This window comes from Dendroctonus ponderosae, unplaced genomic scaffold (genome assembly GCF_020466585.1).
Source record: "Dendroctonus ponderosae isolate FM_Combo_2020 unplaced genomic scaffold, Dpon_F_20191213v2 Dpon_F_20191213_1, whole genome shotgun sequence".
Lineage (NCBI taxonomy): Eukaryota > Metazoa > Arthropoda > Insecta > Coleoptera > Curculionidae > Dendroctonus > Dendroctonus ponderosae.
Genome location: NW_026017110.1, coordinates 18,612,568 through 18,629,703, shown reverse-complemented (window position 1 = coordinate 18,629,703; position 17,136 = coordinate 18,612,568). Strand labels below are relative to the sequence as shown.

Here is a 17,136-nt window from a genome sequence, read left to right as displayed (position 1 = left end):
TAATCATAACTATTTTGTCAATATTAAACGGCGCGCCACTAAATCAATAAAATTCATAGTGCAATTCGAAATAAATCAATATTTTAATACAATTTTAAATGAAAATATATACAAGGTTGCCACAGAGTAGGCAAAGTAAGTCTTAAAAGCAAAGTTTGAAAATTCTGAAAAGCACGCTATAAAAATGAAACCGATTAAAACTTGTGAAAAATCATCAATATTTGTGTATATCTTTAAAACGTAAAATTTTATATAAACGTCTTTAGTAATTGTCGCAGAATATTACGAGATTGAATTAACAGTCTTGTCAGTCAACAACCGCCACTATTAATAGACGAAAAACGATTTTGTCATCATTATTAACAATTGAAAAATTCAGAAAAAATATTTTGTAGATTTGTTTCTTTATATTTCTTTCTTTATAGCCGGAAATTCACAGAAAAAGCAAGATCAAAGGATTTCTTTTACTGAAAACCCTATGATCTAGATATCAAACGTTGGCTCGTTCCAATTCCAGATTTCCTTCACACTATCAAAAATATACATACCTTTGGACCGTTCCACAATCACCTCGTTCCGCATGTAAAAGAAAAGTTTTTTCAATTTGCGACAACGGTCGCTCGATTGGATCATTTAATAGCACTTTAGTATTCTCTTCTTCGGACTTTTCGATTAAATTCTCTCTCGACTCTGTCCCCTTCATAATTGCAGTTGTTGTACATGGTTTTTTTAACTGTCTCTTTAAAACAAATATTCATTAAACGGATTAAATTCAGACGGAATTATGTTAAGTCCACAGTAGGGAAACCCTTTAAGTCCAATCGATGTAGCATTAATTTGATTAAAAAGTATGAGACCGGTTAGGTGCTGGGTCAAACAGAAAAGCGACGATTGCGGACAGTTTTGATCCCATGGGAAATTAGAGGCATGATGTTGCAGAATAAGGCAAATAGGGACGGAAACCTGTATCATATTATCGATGTTGAACAGGAAATTTTCTACCTTGTATTTTGTTATATTTATTATGTTGCCCTTCGCTTTCAAATGTTGCTAACATCTCTTTAAAAAACCATTCCTTAATACATATGAAAGGTTGCTTGTTGAAATCATCGCCTTTGGTACTTTTTTTTTTATTAATTCAGCAGATGATAATTTTGGACATTTTTTTTATTTTCCAGGCTACAAAATCACTGGTGTTCACAGGATTTTTTAAATATTTTAACTATAACATATTTGTATTCCATTTTATTTAACTTCCTGATGTTTGCCTAAAATTAACATATAAAAATGATAAGGTATATAATTAGCGACGCTTTGCATTTTTCTCCAGCACTACAGTTTGGTAACGAAGTATTAAGCAAAAAAACTGGTTTTCACATGAGCCAGTTCTATACACTTTACTTCGCATATCGTGCATTCTAATGGATATCCATACGCATTCTTCATTGCGACAAAGTTGTTATTTTCTTCAAAATGCTGGTAGTTGCAGTTTTTGACAAACTATGTAGTTAACGGTGAGAAACAGTTTGATTATATTAACCGAATAATTATTTGTTTAAAGAGTATTGTTTTCAGTTGATTAATGCGTGTGGTATATTTTAATATCAATTTAACAATTAATGAGAAATATTTGAAAAACGGTTTGCAACAAGGCATCATACTACATTTAAAAACTAGTTCGTAATAACTCAGCTTTGACCTTTTTACCTCAGTTTCACACGTGTCTGAATAATAGGTTAATCCAATTTGCTAAATAATATAAGAAGATTAAATCTGGAGATTATAGACGACTTACTTTTGCTTTTTATTTTTGAATATATTTATTATGACTGGCAAAAATGGAACTTGTTCTGGCCTGTCAATAATAAAATGTAAGTTTTTGAAAATGAATAATGGTTGTAGATAACGTCTTCGATTCCAGCTAATTTTAATTAAATTAATTTTTTATAGCTAGATAAGTAATAGTTTAAAGGTTTATGTGTAATATAAACTTATATAAAAAATTGATCTGAAATTTTGTCGATGGTATTTAATAAAACTGATGTTAAGTTAGGTATTTTTACTAAAATAATTTAAAAAAAATTGATTTGTTGTATTCTGTTTCAGATTGTAAATTGCTCGAGGTGGATTGGCGATAAAGCCCATTCGTTAAGGATGGCTAATAACGACGTAACTTAATTTATTTAAAAAATGTTTTCTTTATGAAGTCAACAAATGTTGCAGGAAGATGTGGAAGCTAAAGTGGGTAAAGGAATAAGTTCAGTTCCAATCCTACCAAAAATGCTCAGTTTGGAGGAGAAGAAATATTTATTAGCCATTGAACGGGGCGATTTACCGCATGTTCGAAGGTAATTATTTGGGATTTGAAACAGACGTTATTTTCTAACATTTCATACAGAATGCTTGGGAGGTTTTATAAAAATGTATTCATTATAGTCTAATCTGCTTCCAATCTTGTAATTAAAATCAATATAGGCTGTTAACTAGATTTTGCTATACGACAAATATTTTTCACATTTTTTCACCCCAAAAAGTGATTCGCATTGGAAAAAAGGAAACATTTTCTTTTCCATATTGAACGTGAACTTCATTAGTTTACGACAAACTGCTAAAAGTATCATTTTTATGTTTTTGGGTCAAATATAACAAATAATAAAATATTGTCTTCTCCCTTACTTAAGTTTTAACTTGGAGTTTGAGATTTAGTTCCGATAGAATGGCAATAATTTATTATTTACGCTTTTTGAAGTCTGGGAAAATTTTGAAAATAGTAATTTATCAAACAAATAAAGAACTAAAATGAACGAAAGTTTCCTGAAAATTAAACTAATTAATATTTTCAAAATCAATTTTGTGCCAAACAATAAATACTATTTTTGTTATACTGAATCACTGTCTTGCTTATTTTTAAGTACAGTAATATTATAATAACAATAATAATAGTAATAATAAGAACAGATAATAATAATGAAGACGGTTGGTAATGTATCGTGATTTTCGAGAATCGCAAATCGACGTATTTGCATTTTTTTCATTTCGAATTCACCGAAAAACACGTTTTAAGAGAAGCACTTTATAGGATTTTACAAGATTTAGAAAAATCATTTTATATCTTTTTTAAATTGTTCATTTAAGAATTACGAATTAATTAGCAAATTTTAAAAATCTGATATCTGGTATATACTTACTTAAGAAAATGTACTAGTATTAACAATGTTATTGAAACGTTTTCAAAACTAGAACTATTTATCTCAACCTGAAAAGAATTAATTGCGAAGAATCTTCGGTATTTTTCAAAATATAATCTTCATTAAGTCGTTTGAGATATTATAGGATGCTGCAAAAAGTCCAACGAAAAAAATTCTTCGACGTGAATTGCGTGGATAGTTTAGGACGTGGCGCACTAACTATTGCAATTGATCAGGAAAACCTGGAATTGGTGGAACTTTTGGTAGTCATGGGCGTGGAAACTCGAGACGCACTTTTATATGCTATTAGTGTTGAGTTTGTGGAAGCTGTTGAGCTGCTTCTGGAGCATGAAGAGCTCCTACATAAGGAAGGAGAGTTATATGTATGTTTTTTACAATTTGAAGAATTTCTCATTTGCGTTTTTGCATTCGTTTTAGAGCTGGCAAAAAGTGGATATAAATACAGCCACATTTACGCCGGACATAACTCCTCTGGTTCTTGCTGCTCATAGGAACAACTATGAAATTTTGAAAATTCTCTTAGATAGAGGAGCGACTATTTCGATGCCTCATGATATCAAGTGAGAACAGGTCCAATCAATTTTCGATTATTTAAAATTCCAATAATTTAGGTGTGGTTGCGATGACTGCGTTAATCAATCAGAAGAGGATTCACTAAGGCATTCACTATCCAGGCTGAATGAGTACAAAGCTTTGGCCAGTCCTTCATTAATAGCGCTCTCGTCCAGCGATCCGCTTCTCACAGCTTTTCAACTTTCTTGGGAATTGAGGAATTTGGCTTTTGCCGAACCGGTAAGTGATCAAACAGTTGATCAATAAGGATTAATAATGATTTGACTTGATTAACTACAAATAATCACTTGCAAAGTTTAATGTTCGTAAAATTATGCAACAATATTACTTTTAATTTTTTTTTACTTAATTTTCCACATTCCTATTCTTATCAGATATCATAATAAAGAATACCGTGAGCATCAATGTAAACATATGTTACAGTGAAGAACTTGTGTTCCTGATTTTTTATTTCACTAGAAAGGGGAGATACCACAGTAAAATAGATAAAAACGTGACCAGAAGTAAGAAATCTTAATAATGATAACACTTTCTTTTAAACTTATTAAAATTATTTATTATTCAAACATGGAGATATAGTAAATGCAGCTTTAATCCCTTCATTACGGAAGCATGTTAAAAGCGCGATTTTCTTTCTCAATATGAAGAACAGTATTTTGGGCGTGACCGGTGAGTGTCTTGTCAATCGACGCAAGAAGATTTTTTTGAGAATTTATCAAACTCCACGTGGAAATTCTTGAAGGGCAGTTCGGAATTTAAAAAATTATCTATTCCAAACTCTTAAAATATATTCAACCGCGATATTCGCTTTCAACATGAACAAGGGTGTTTTAAATGCGATTGGTGAGTTTGGTCTTAATCGGCTCAAGAAGAAGTTTTTGAGGAATTTTTTTAGTGTGGAGAGTGGAGATTCCTAGAGAGAAGAGAGAGAAGCGCAGTTCGGATTTTAAAATTTTCACGTTTCCGAACTAGAGGGGATACATGGGCGAAATTCTTCCTCAACTTGAAGAAGGGTGTTTTAAATGCGATTTGTGAATTTGGTCGCAATAGGCGCAAAAAGAGATTTTGAGAATTTTTCAAACTCAACTTGGAGATTCTTGTAGCGCAGTTCAGATTTAAAAAATTTGTTGTTTCCAAAATGGATGAGATATAAACGCAATTTTCTCCCTGAATGTGGAGAAAGGTAGTTTGAACGTGATCGGTGAGTTTGGTCTGATTTGGCACTTGATGCAGTTTTTGAGAATTTTTCAAACTCCCCGTGGAGATTCCAGAAGCGCTGTCTGGAATTAAAAATTTTCTCGTTTCCAAACTAGAAGAGATACAAGGGCGATCTTCTTCCTCAACATGAAGAATGGTTTTTCAAATGTGAGTTGTGAGTTTGGTCTCAATCGGTGCAAGAAGAGGATTTTGAGAATTTTTCAAATTCCACTTGGAGACTCTTGAAACTCCGGATTTCAAAAATTTATTGTTTCCGAATTAGAAGATATTCAATCACGGTTTTCCTACCGAACATGAAGAAGGGTGTTCTGAATGTGATCTGTGAATTTGGCCTCAATAGGCTAACGACAAAAGTTTTGAGAGTTTCAAATTCTGCGTGAAGATTCTGGAAGCGCGGTCGGATTTAAAAAATGTCTCGCTTCTAAACTAGACGATATATAGGGGCAATATTCTTCCTCAATATGAAGATAGGTGTTTTCATTGTGATTGGTGAGTTTGGTTTCAATCGGCGCAAGAAGAGGTTTTTGAGAATTTTTCAAACTGCACATGGAGATTCTTGAAGCGCAGTACAGATTTCAATAATTTTTTGTATCCGAAATAGAAGAGGTACAATCACGATTTTCATCCTGAACATGACGAAGGGTATTTTTAATGTGACCGGTGAGTTTCGCTCAATCGGTTGACGACAAAATTTTGGCGAATTTTTCATTCGTAGTCTACGTGGAAATTTTTGAAGCGCAATCCGAATTTAAAAATTTCTCATTTCGAAACTAGAAGAGAAACGAGCGCAATTTTCTTCATCAACATGAAGCAAGATGTTTTGAATCTGGTTTGTGAGTTTGGTCTCAATCGGCGTAAGACTAGGGTTTTGAGAATTTTGCAAACTCCACTTTTGGCTGAGATTGAGATTTTTGTAGCGCAGTCCGGATTTCAAAAACGTGTTTCCGAAATAGAAGAGATACGAGCGCAACTTTATTCCTCAACATGAAGAACGATGTTTTGAATGTGATCCGTGAGTTTAGTTTAAATCGGTTTAAGAAGAGTTTTTTTGAGAATTTTTTAAACTCTAGGTGGCGATTCTTGAAGCGCAATCCAAATTTTAAAATTATGTTCTTTCCAAACTAGAACAGCTACTAGCGCAATTTTCTTCCTCAACATGGAAAAGGATGTTTTGATTGTGATTGGTGAGTTTGGTCTAAATCCGCTCAGAAAGAGGTTTTTGAGAAATTTTCCAAACTCCATGTGGAGACTCTTGAAGGGCAGTCTGGATTTACTTTCTCGAAGTAATAGAAGGCGTTTAGATTGTGATCTGTGAGCGTGGTCGCAATATTGAACTTTAAACACTCACAAGTTTAAACGAGTCGTCAGCTGCTTACTATTAGTGTTTAAATACGTTTAATTAAAATTGTTAAAATTGCTATTGAAAATTTTATTAATTTCAAAATATGCATGACCCATTAGTTTTATCATAAAGTTACCTTTACTTTCTCTTTTTTGTATTAAACATTTTTATCTGAATCTGTCTATATTATTCTATATGAATTTTTATATGAATTTTTATCAGTGTCATGAAATTAAAATAACATTACCAGAAAACACGTTTATTACAAAATGCGAATTTAGTGCATTTCTCAAATTTTGATCTGCAATATGTATTTAGGAATCCAAGTCCGAATACATGGATTTACGCAAACAGTGCCAACAATTCGCTGTAGATTTACTACAGCAATCTCGAAGTTCCAGTGAACTGGCGATAATATTAAACCACGATCCGGATAATCCTCCATATCAGGAGGGCGAACACATGAAACTGGCACGATTGGAGCTTGCAATTCTATATAAGCAAAAGAAAGTAAATTTTTGAATTCTCACTCAAATTGCTACTGCAACTAAACCGTAAATAGTTTGTAGCCCATCCAAATATTCAGCAACTATTAGCAGCTCTCTGGTATGAGGGAGTGCCAGGTTTCCGCAGAAAATCCAGCCCTCAAAAACTAATGATTATTATGAAAGTCACATTGTTATTTCCATTCTATTGCCTCCTATACACATTTGCGCCGGAAACCAAATCTGGGAAACTGATGAGAAAGCCGTTTATGAAGTTTCTGATACATGCTTCGTCTTACTTATTTTTTTTATGTAAGTGAACGGTCAACGAAATTTTTGAGTAAAAAGTGATTGAATTCGTTCCAGTATTGCTGATATTAGTTTCGCTGCGAGCTGACGATTTGTTTTTTGAACATTTTGGCTCTCAGTCAATGAAATCCTCTGTGTTGGAACAGTATCAAAAACAACGGGGAAATCCACCATCTATTCTAGAGTATGCTGTTTTGATTTATGTATTAGGTAAGTCTTGAAACTGTGCCCTAAGTCAATAAAACAGACCCGGTAACTTATTATAGGATACATATTTGAGGAAACGCATGAAATCTTTACTGAAGGCATTCAAAGCTACTTAAGAAATTTGTGGAACTTTATAGATTTTACAAGAAATCTCTTCTACGCATTAACTTTCGTCTTGAGAGCTGTAGCTTACCTTCAACAAATAAATGAAATCCAAAAGGATCCCACAACAGCTTTCCTTCGTAGGGAACAGTGGCACTCATTTGATCCTCAACTGATTGCCGAGGGCTTATTTGCGGCAGCAAATATCTTCAGGTAAGCACAAAGCGTTAACCCCATATATATTTTTTTTATTAGCAACTCGCGTGTTTTCGATAGTGCCTTAAAATTGGTTCATCTGTTTTCAATCAACCCACATCTTGGACCGCTGCAAATATCTCTTGGTCGAATGGTCATCGACATTGTAAAGTTTTTCTTCATTTATACGTTGGTACTTTTTGCATTTGCCTGTGGTAAGTTCTGGTTATAATTGCTAAGGTTGTGTGATTTTTGTATAGATAATGTTAATAATCTAGGAAGTTGGTTACAATAAAATCTGGTCATTGTTGGTCTTACTGTCGTTGTTCTCACTAATTGCTCAAAATACTATATGTTAAAATTAAATAGTATTTTTATATGAAATTTACGTAATATTCCTTATTCTTAAAAGTGGAAGCACGATTGTGTTGTATTAAAATTGGTCTTTCTCCTTTGTTCTTAAGAAGTGACACTATTTTTGTATTTTCGGTTTTCTTTCTGTAAACTTTTCTTCTTACTGTAAATACTTATGCTTAAAAGCAAATCGAAATATATAAGCCAATTGAGTTATACTAGGCTAGGACATACATTTTTATTTGCAGTTTTTTATTGCAGTTCCCTTAGAGTTAATTTTATTAATATTAGTTATTTATAGTCATTTTGAAAAAATATTCAACATATCTCAAATGTAGTGATTTTCTTCTTCTTTCTTTCTTCAGAAAATCAACAAAATTTGATAAGTAATCGATTATTCCTTGTCTCGGAATATTTTCTGATTTTATATCATTTTAAAGACTCAAATGATAATTTTTCATGAATTTTTATGTTGCAAAATAATTCTTTTGAAAGCTTTGCTATTAATATACCAAATGTAAAGAAGTAGATTAAGTTTCGTTTTTCCTTATAGTGTTATTTAATTTTGAATTTCGAAAGTCCTTTAAATGTTGATCTGAGTTATCCATCATTTTCCCAAATTTGTCTTCAGTGCAACAAGGAAATTTATGATCAATTTAAATAGAGCTTCCTATTTGGTTTTCAACATACAAGAAAAAATTACTGAAACTGATCACAATTGAAGTGAGTAAATGCATGTTTAGGTATATGAAACGATTTTCCTAAAAGTTTTTACCCATTTGCTCCATTGCTTCTAATCCTATTCTCGAACGGCTTGTATGTAAATATAGTAGAAACTACCTTATTACTTTTTCCCCAACGGAGCAAATAAAATGAAATTTATAAACCATCCGAATTAATGATACATACAAATCTGATTTTTTAAGGACTTAATCAATTATTGTGGTATTTTTCGGACTTGGAGAAACAGAAATGTTACCATTTGCCAAATGGAGAACCTGATTTCGAGAATGCTGGAGACGCATGCATGAAATGGAGACGATTTGCGAAGTAAGTCATCGTTAAAACCCTGTTAAGCATATCATATTCTTAAAAATTACTGGAGGATTTCTAGCAGGATAAACTAATTTTTTTACCACAGCGTTTTTGAATCCTCCCAATCCCTCTTTTGGGCTTCCTTTGGAATGATAGATTTGGATAGTTTTGAGCTTACTGGAATTAAAACCTACACTCGATTCTGGGGACTGTTGATGTTTGGATCTTATTGCGTTATCAATGTAATCGTCCTGCTAAATCTACTCATTGCCATGATGTCCAATTCATATGCCATGATTGAAGTAAGTACAATAATAGAGAAACTTGTTGCTTTATTGCCTAATTTTAGGAGCACTCAGATACAGAATGGAAATTTGCTAGAACCAAACTATGGATGAGTTATTTCGAGCAATCTGGAACACTTCCGCCCCCGTTTAATATTTTCCCGAAACCAAAGAACATTTTCAAATTGTTAGGAATACGAAAGAAGGACAAATTGAAGAGAATGTCAACAAAGGTATATGGTTTAAAAATGATTGGTTTGTTTCACTTTTACCTGTTTAAATCTGAGAAATTTTCCAATTTATATATATTTGAAAATGTTCCGCTTGTATGAAGGTTATCGCTTTACGCACACATCTCTTTTATTTATTTTATTATTACAACTTATTAGAGGCGAAATCGTGAAGAAAAGGAGCGAGATTACAGATATACCGCAGTTATGAGAGCTTTAGTCTGGAGATATGTATCTGCAATGCATAGAAAATGTGATGAAAATGAAGTCACTGAAGACGATGTTAACGAACTGAAAAGTGATATTTCTTCTTTCCGCTATGAATTAATGGAATTACTGAGCAAGAATGGCATGGACGTTTCATCAGCAGAACGAAAAGAAAAAGGTAAACTTCTCCAACCACTTGCTTAAAATTTTTTTGTATTGCCATTGAGTGAATGGAAAAGACCTTAAACTAGAGTCACACGGAAAAACATGTTAGGCTTAGGTTATAAAAAAATTGTTGCAATAACTTGTAAAATTATTTTGTGATAATTAAATTTAAAGTTAACAAAATTGCTAATATTTCAGCCATATTGGGAAAGAAAATGAAGATATGGGAGAGGAGGCTAATGAAAGATTTTAAAGTAGCTCCAGTGTCTCTTGACGAAGATGAAGGGTTATTTTCTCTTCCTCCAGAGGGAGAAACATCTTTGGCCAAGTAATATATAAATTATGAAAATAAACAAATATAATATACCAAAATCAATTGCAGATTTAGAAGAATCGCAAAAATGGCAGCTCAGAATTCTAGTTTGAATAAGTGGCATCAAGTAGTCAGAGGAGCATGTATTGCGTAAGTTTCGTCCTGAAAAACGTTAAGATTAATTTCTATGTACTGCAATTTAACTTTTTTTACAGTTTGTAACCATACTGTTTTCAGATCGCAAATTGGTAGATGCCATCGCAGAGACTCCTTTAAGAAACAACAAAACTTGCAGAAAGCTATGGAAGAAGCGAAACAATTAGCGGTAAAAACTCCAGATATATCGAGATCAAACTCGTCGCTTGCGTTGCCCGATTATACAGGCGAAGACATTGTTAAGCTGATTAAAGATGAAGGGTCCCCATTTCGTTAGTAACAATTTTAGAATTAGTAAGTTTACTTTCTGTGTTTGGTTTGTTTCAGCTGAATTTAAAAACGTGCTGAGAATGAGTCCTAATGTGAAAAGGGCTGAAGCAACATTATTTTCGCCAAATATCACTGTTATACCACCTCAGCTGACAAGTTTAAAGCCAGCTGAAGGTCAGCCAAGTCTACCACTGAATGAAGTAGCGGATTTGATTTACTTGGAGAGTGCTCAGAATTCTCCTGCATATAATGCGAAATCTACCAAAGATAACAGTCCCAGCCAATCTGTTAAGCAGTTACAAACCCAGGAAATACTTAAGTTGGGTATGGAATTAAAATGTGTATTAGATAGTTCAGACTCTTCAGATTGAAGTGTTCATAGTTCAAGCAGGCACCGTCGCATGAAAGAAAACCGTTTCCTTTAACGGGGCTTCAAACTGACTATTAAACTTTTTTCATTAACCCGTTTCTTTTTCCTTTGTAGTTTTGATTGCTTTTGATTTGCCTTTGAAGACGACAAAAATTGCTTTATTTCTTAGGCTGCAGAAATGTTAGCAAAAGACAGTACTAGTTTTTTAACTGAAAAAGCTATGCCAACTTCGAACAAATCCTTCGCCCCATCTTCAACAAAGCTTTGAAAATTCGAGTCATTTGCAGCAAGATTATTATAATCAGAACAAAATTCAACACCTTCTTCAATTTACTTTAAATAATAACTTAACTCATACATAATATTGTACTCTTTTTACAGATTCTACTACTGCCACAGATCATACTTTATCAGAAAATAATTCACAATCTTGCATTGATGCTTCGCACGTTCAGCCTGCATCACTTTCGAAAGCTCAAATGAATGAAGAATCACTTGAGGGTAGCACAGCTAATTTTGCTTCAGAAGACTCTGAAATTAAAGAGTGTTGCGAAGAACTAAATAAAATAATTTGTCAAGATGGGGACACGAAAGCTGGTAAGAATTTTCAGGACAAATCGAATGAAACTTATAAGTGTAACTGTAATTTCCCGAAAGACACTTTCACTGTACGTGTACGTATGCTACGCTTCTCGATCACTAGAAATCAAATTTAACAGGCCACGTTGCAGGCTTTTTACCATTACCATTACCATTTTCTTACTGATTTTTACTGTTTTACTGTCTTCCATCTTGTTTTTAGTGTGGTTACTTATTGTTTTCTTTTGATGCTGCTTATTCTCACTTTTCGTATTGGTGACTAATTTCTGTTGGTTGCTGCATTTTGCTCTTATCTATAATTTGTTTCTGTAACTATAAACGATAAAATTTATTAGTACGAAATACGCAAAGTTTGTCCCTCTGGTTGTTGGAATATCGAATTAAATTGAAATTCGACGGAAAACTAATTGTTTGTTGCATTTAAATAAATTGGAAGCAAAAGAACGTCAATATATGATTTCCAAATAGCTTTCTGTATTCTTTCAGACAATCCAAATTATAAAGAAAAGTCTCCAATTGATGATGAAAAGGACGAAATATTTGAAGAAGCACTATCCAACTTAGAGCAAAGTACATCGGCTATAGGTTTGAGCGATGGCAATTTAAAGATATCTGAAAACAAAACGGTAAGTCTTAGGAGTCGAAGTCGTTATTTTTATGTTATTATTTTATTTCATTAGTTTTTATAACAATGTCTCCAATTGATCGGATTATCTGCAGGTCCCACAAATGGGGACACATTTATGTTCAAACGAGCTTTAATAAAACGTTTCTCAAATTTTTTAGACTATGGAAGACTCATGGAAGATTTCAAGACCTACGACACCTCAATCTCTAAATCTACCATCAATATCAGCATCAAGACCTGTAAGTCCAATGGCCCAGAGAAACATTCAAAGAGTTCATATGTCTCCTGCAAGTGTAAGACAGCCTAAATATGGATGGCTTTAAATACTCATACACAAATATGTGTGAGAACCAGCTGAATAACTCGCGTAAAATGCATCTTAGTCATTATGATAATTAAGGAATAATAATTATTTTAAATACTATATTTGTACTGTAGCAGGTAGCAGGAAAATTATATTTATATGGAATATTTGAGATATAGAAGGTTTGCTGCAGAAAAACGCAAAAATCTAACAAACACTATTAATATGTCAGATCTTATGTACAGTATAAAACACTGTATACTTGGAGGTGGAAATTAAATGTACACTGTGACTAATAATTAGTAGTGTATTGTTAATAATTAAAAATCTCACATTAAACTTAAAAATGCATCGACATATTTTAGTCAATCATATTCATCATCAAGGTGATTTGGGAAAATAACAATCAATTTTCACCAAATAGAAAAGAATATGTATTTATAAAATCGAAATATAAGATGAAGGAGCAGATAAATATAAGTATCTACTAATACTAAGGATATAATTATGAGCATTTAATATGCTTTAATGCAATCACAATGAATTTGCTTTAGCTTTGCCAATTTCAAGATTTTCACACGACTCGGTTCGTCTAACCAAGTGAAACACGTTATTTTGACTTCGTTTAGTTAACAGCCTTTTAGATAAGGGAGGTATAAAGAGATCGGGATTGTAATCTTCATCTTCCACTCTTCTTTGGTTGAGTCTTCTGATGATAAAGCTCGTTAGGTAACCAACAGTGAACGTGATGAATAATCCAATTACACCGTTATACAAATAGGACACTCTGTATGGCCAAGGATAGTCTCTGCAAAACAATGATTGTTTATATGTAATTCTTTGTATACTCCCAAATAAATTTTGCATATTAATTTCAGATTACATGGACTCATATGAGTTTTTCCCCTGTTTTGTACACATTAGTGCTAGTTATGTAGTATTTAATATTATTAAGCATTCTTTCTAAGTTTAAGTATTTATTAAAATATCGAACAATAGCCGATGTATAACTTTCTATTTATAAATGGCTTTTTGGAAATGGCAAGCAGGAAATGATCAAATAGAAAATTAAATTTTCGAAAAAATGCCGGTTATTGCTTATAACAATACATTTAAAAAAACTTACGATTCATTCTGTTGAAATCCATTGGCAGTTGATATGGTCTGATTTAGTAAACTATCACACTCATCAGTAAAAACTGGTAACGGCTGTAAGGGCGGCTTTGGAGCAAACGCTAACCACATGCATGCAATCATCCCCAGCAATAGTCCAGTTAAAGACCCCTAAAATAACAAGTCTCATTCTGTATAATGAAAATTTATGGCTGAACTCACCGCTTCATTTGCTTCAAAGGTGAACATCCCTAAAGAAAACAGGCCTAAAACAGGCCCGCCGACAGCCCCAAAAATTGTCAAAGAAGCTTTTAATATTGCTCCTAAGTGATGTACCAGAAAAGCCAATCCTAGGCAGAGAATTCCGTAGAAAAGTACAATGCACTTAGTGAGTGTTGCCGCACTTTTCGGAGATAACTCTTGTCGCTTTAAGCAATTATTAATTGGCTGGAAATTAGGAAAATAACCACTCTGACGTGGACGGGACGTGGCTTCGGGTCAAAAACTACCTTGTAGTAATCTTCAAAAGTAACTGCAGCCATGCTGTTCAAAGATGCGGATATTGTGGACAGAGAAGCACTAAAGATGCCAGCGACAAATAAACCAGCTAGACCTGGAATGTGGCCCATTGTGTCAACCACATAGTACGGCATCAGCTTTAAAGTTCAATTAAAATTGTGTATCATTAGATATAAATTACCGCTCTGCTCTGTAAAAATGTACAATTCGGGAACGCTATAAAAATAATGCTACTTACTTACTTGATCCATACTGGTGATAAGACCTGCTTTCACTGGATCACAGTTGTGATACTTAGAATAAATCGCCAATCCACAAAAAGACGTCGCAACTCCAAGTGAGCAGAATATTGGCCAGTTAAGCCATAAAGCCCGCTGGGCTTTCTTCAAGTCTCTCACTGTTAAGTATCGTTGAATTTGCGTTTGGTTTACTCCATATAGCGATAGGTATAAAACACCGCCTCCAAGAACAAGAGAAAACCAGCTATGTCTCACTGTTGGATCCGGATCAAAGCTGTAATATTCTTCAATAAATTCTGTTTGGAAACATTAAACATATTAATCAACAAACTTCCAAATATTTGTTCGGTTGCCTTCCTCAGCAATTTTCCAGATATTAGTAAATCCCCCATGGGCGACTACTGCAGAGCCAATAATACTAAACACCCCGAGAAACATCAGCAAAGATTGGAATACATCAGTCATTAACACTGCCTTCATACCGCCGATTGTTGAATAAAATGTACACACTAAACCTAAGAAGAGCTCGAAATTAGAGCGAAAATTGATGTTCTGAATCGACGTACCAATAGATAACACTGCCGCTACTCGGTTGATGTTCGTGAGAGCTTCCAATGCCATAGCAGGTGCGTATATGACTACCCCTGTATATAACGTCATTTGGAGAGTATACGATAAAGAAGCAGCTAATCTGGCAGTTTTACCAAATCGCAATTCGAGATACTGAAAAATGCATTAATTTTTACACTTATAAGCTTGGCTTATTCATTATAGTCATTGTACGGGGTGCCGCTAACGTTCTGAAACGGACCATGAAACTTTGTGTGACTAATCCAAAAAACTCATCACTCCTTTCCCAATGGCACTGAGATCATATACAAGTCCTATAGAAATCACTCATACATATAGTTTAAACTATGGATAATTACAAGAAGTTAAATAATCGGGTTGGGATCGCTAAAAGTTCGTTATAGAACATTTGCGGCATCTTGTATACTACTCAGACTTCTGATATACCGGTTGATATAAAATTAGGAATTTTGCAATATGGATATTAAGGTCTACTTGGCTAACAAGTACAGTTGGTACAAGAACCAACGTGTTAAAAATATACAGGGACAAGTCTCAAGTTCATAATCAAAGTTCCACGTTCGACGACTAGAAAGTAAGATTCTGAGTTGAACCAATTAAAAATTTTGTATTTATTCAAAGTGGTTCTTGATTTTGCAGGTTCAAAGTTGCTGCTCACTCAAAACGCAACGGGGCCCCAAAATCATCAGCGCGTTGCGCTTAGAACAAATTTCGATAAATGTGCAGTGCTTCTGCTTCTGAAAGTGCAGCTAATGTTACAAAATTTTCTTTTACTTCTGGGAGTTAGTAACAGTTCAGTGTAAAGTTTTGTGGTCAAGTACCAATTTAAAACTTTGATCATCGTTCAACTGTAATTCACTCTACAAATGCAGAAAGTTCCGTAAAAATCCTTGTGAATACCGAGTTTTATATTGGAAGTTTTTCTTAAAAAAATGGGCATCTTCCCAACTAAAGCAAGTATTAATTTGAAACTGTGGCCATCATTTCTTCACACACTTCGCTCTACAAATAATGAACATTTTTTGAAGATCGGTGTGAAAACTAATTTTTGCCAGGTTAGTATACAACGGTCTCATATTGGATATTCCTACCAAACTGAAATTTATCTCTAAAAATTTTGGATCTTCCATATTAAAGGCACCATCAATCTGAAACTTGGACCATCTTTCAAATGCACTGCATATTGCATTTTTTAACCCAATTGAGCTGTGTTATTAAGAAAATTGCATCTTCCAAACTAATGCAAGACACAATTAGAAACTTTCACAATAGTTGAATCACTTTTTAGACTACCAATGCAGAAAGTTTAGTCAAAATCATCGGAAATATTTATTTTTGTAAGTTTTCAGAATATCAGTCTCATATTGGATGCTTTTAGCTCATTGCATTCTCACTTTAACAAAATTCCATCTTCCACACTAAAGGAAACCTCAGTCTGAAACTTTGACTGTCTTTGAAACGCACTTCGTTTTACAAAAATATAAAGTTTCGTAAAAATGACTGTAAATACTGATTTTTGTCAGTTTAGGTAATATCGGATTCATATTGCAGGTTCTTATCCAATTGCATTCTTTCCTTGAAAAAGCGTGCATTTTCCAGACTAACTCAAGTAGAAATTTGAAACTTTCACCATCTTTTCTCAACACACTTCGCTCGACAAATGCTGAAAATTTCGTGAAATTGGTAAGAAAATTAATTTTTGCCCGCTTTGTATACATCGGTCTCATATTAAATAGTTTACAAAATGCGCTGTTTCTTAAAAAGAAATTATGTACCAAACTAAAGCAAGTACCAATTTCAAGCTTTGATCAATTTTCACCCGCAGTTTACTCTATAAGTCTAGAAAATTTCGTAAAATCATTGTTTAAACCGTCTTTCTCTTAAAAAAGTTGGCATTTTCCATACTAAAGAAAACATCAATCTGGAACTTTGACCATCTTTCAAACGCACTGTACTGTAGAAATCCATAAAGTTTCGTAAAATTTGCTGGTAATATTGATTTTTTTTTAGTTTAGTTAATATCGGATTCTTATTGGATATTCTTGCCTTTGCTTAAAAAAGTGAGCATTTCCCAAACTAAAGCAAGTAGAAATTTGAAACTTTCACTATTTTGCAACC

At 33.4% G+C, this 17,136-nt stretch overlaps 3 protein-coding genes across 9 annotated transcripts in view; 1 reads left to right on the top strand and 2 right to left on the bottom strand.

Annotated features, from left to right (window-relative positions):
• Window positions 1–1,194, bottom strand: part of LOC109544981 (transient receptor potential protein) — a 13,377-nt gene extending 12,183 nt beyond the window's left edge. Inside the window, exon 1 of the mRNA XM_048663552.1 lies at window positions 549–1,194. Within this exon, the coding sequence (XP_048519509.1) occupies window positions 549–703 (155 nt within the window). The 5' untranslated portion in view covers window positions 704–1,194. The remainder of the gene's footprint in view (window positions 1–548) is intronic.
• The window catches only part of LOC109545885 (transient-receptor-potential-like protein), a 24,079-nt gene extending 11,224 nt beyond the window's left edge, over window positions 1–12,855 (top strand). For 2 of the 4 annotated variants that reach the window (XM_048663541.1, XM_048663536.1), the window contains exons 2-22: window positions 2,107–2,169; window positions 2,224–2,348; window positions 3,334–3,571; window positions 3,627–3,769; window positions 3,821–4,001; window positions 6,661–6,852; window positions 6,905–7,139; window positions 7,194–7,346; window positions 7,403–7,658; window positions 7,722–7,855; window positions 8,921–9,044; window positions 9,136–9,331; window positions 9,379–9,546; window positions 9,703–9,928; window positions 10,114–10,243; window positions 10,298–10,378; window positions 10,466–10,656; window positions 10,712–10,978; window positions 11,406–11,621; window positions 12,111–12,250; window positions 12,411–12,855. In XM_048663541.1, coding sequence (XP_048519498.1) covers window positions 2,155–2,169; window positions 2,224–2,348; window positions 3,334–3,571; window positions 3,627–3,769; window positions 3,821–4,001; window positions 6,661–6,852; window positions 6,905–7,139; window positions 7,194–7,346; window positions 7,403–7,658; window positions 7,722–7,855; window positions 8,921–9,044; window positions 9,136–9,331; window positions 9,379–9,546; window positions 9,703–9,928; window positions 10,114–10,243; window positions 10,298–10,378; window positions 10,466–10,656; window positions 10,712–10,978; window positions 11,406–11,621; window positions 12,111–12,250; window positions 12,411–12,575 — 3,576 coding nt within the window. In that variant the 5' untranslated portion in view covers window positions 2,107–2,154 and the 3' untranslated portion in view covers window positions 12,576–12,855. Of the gene's footprint in view, window positions 1–1,834; window positions 1,872–2,106; window positions 2,170–2,223; window positions 2,349–3,333; window positions 3,572–3,626; window positions 3,770–3,820; window positions 4,002–6,660; window positions 6,853–6,904; window positions 7,140–7,193; window positions 7,347–7,402; window positions 7,659–7,721; window positions 7,856–8,920; window positions 9,045–9,135; window positions 9,332–9,378; window positions 9,547–9,702; window positions 9,929–10,113; window positions 10,244–10,297; window positions 10,379–10,465; window positions 10,657–10,711; window positions 10,979–11,405; window positions 11,622–12,110; window positions 12,251–12,410 lie in introns of those variants that run through there. The other 2 variants (XM_048663546.1, XM_048663550.1) reach the window with 2 other exon arrangements.
• Window positions 12,856–12,966: 111 nt separating this feature from the next.
• LOC125503371 (putative sodium-dependent multivitamin transporter) overlaps window positions 12,967–17,136 on the bottom strand; it is a 9,011-nt gene continuing 4,841 nt past the window's right edge. For all 4 annotated transcript variants that reach the window (XM_048663570.1, XM_048663573.1, XM_048663563.1 and 1 more), the window contains exons 4-10: window positions 14,994–15,150; window positions 14,759–14,942; window positions 14,431–14,701; window positions 14,179–14,325; window positions 13,892–14,116; window positions 13,683–13,840; window positions 12,967–13,364 (exon numbers count right to left, since the gene is read on the bottom strand). In XM_048663570.1, coding sequence (XP_048519527.1) covers window positions 13,091–13,364; window positions 13,683–13,840; window positions 13,892–14,116; window positions 14,179–14,325; window positions 14,431–14,701; window positions 14,759–14,942; window positions 14,994–15,150 — 1,416 coding nt within the window. In that variant the 3' untranslated portion in view covers window positions 12,967–13,090. The remainder of the gene's footprint in view (window positions 13,365–13,682; window positions 13,841–13,891; window positions 14,117–14,178; window positions 14,326–14,430; window positions 14,702–14,758; window positions 14,943–14,993; window positions 15,151–17,136) is intronic.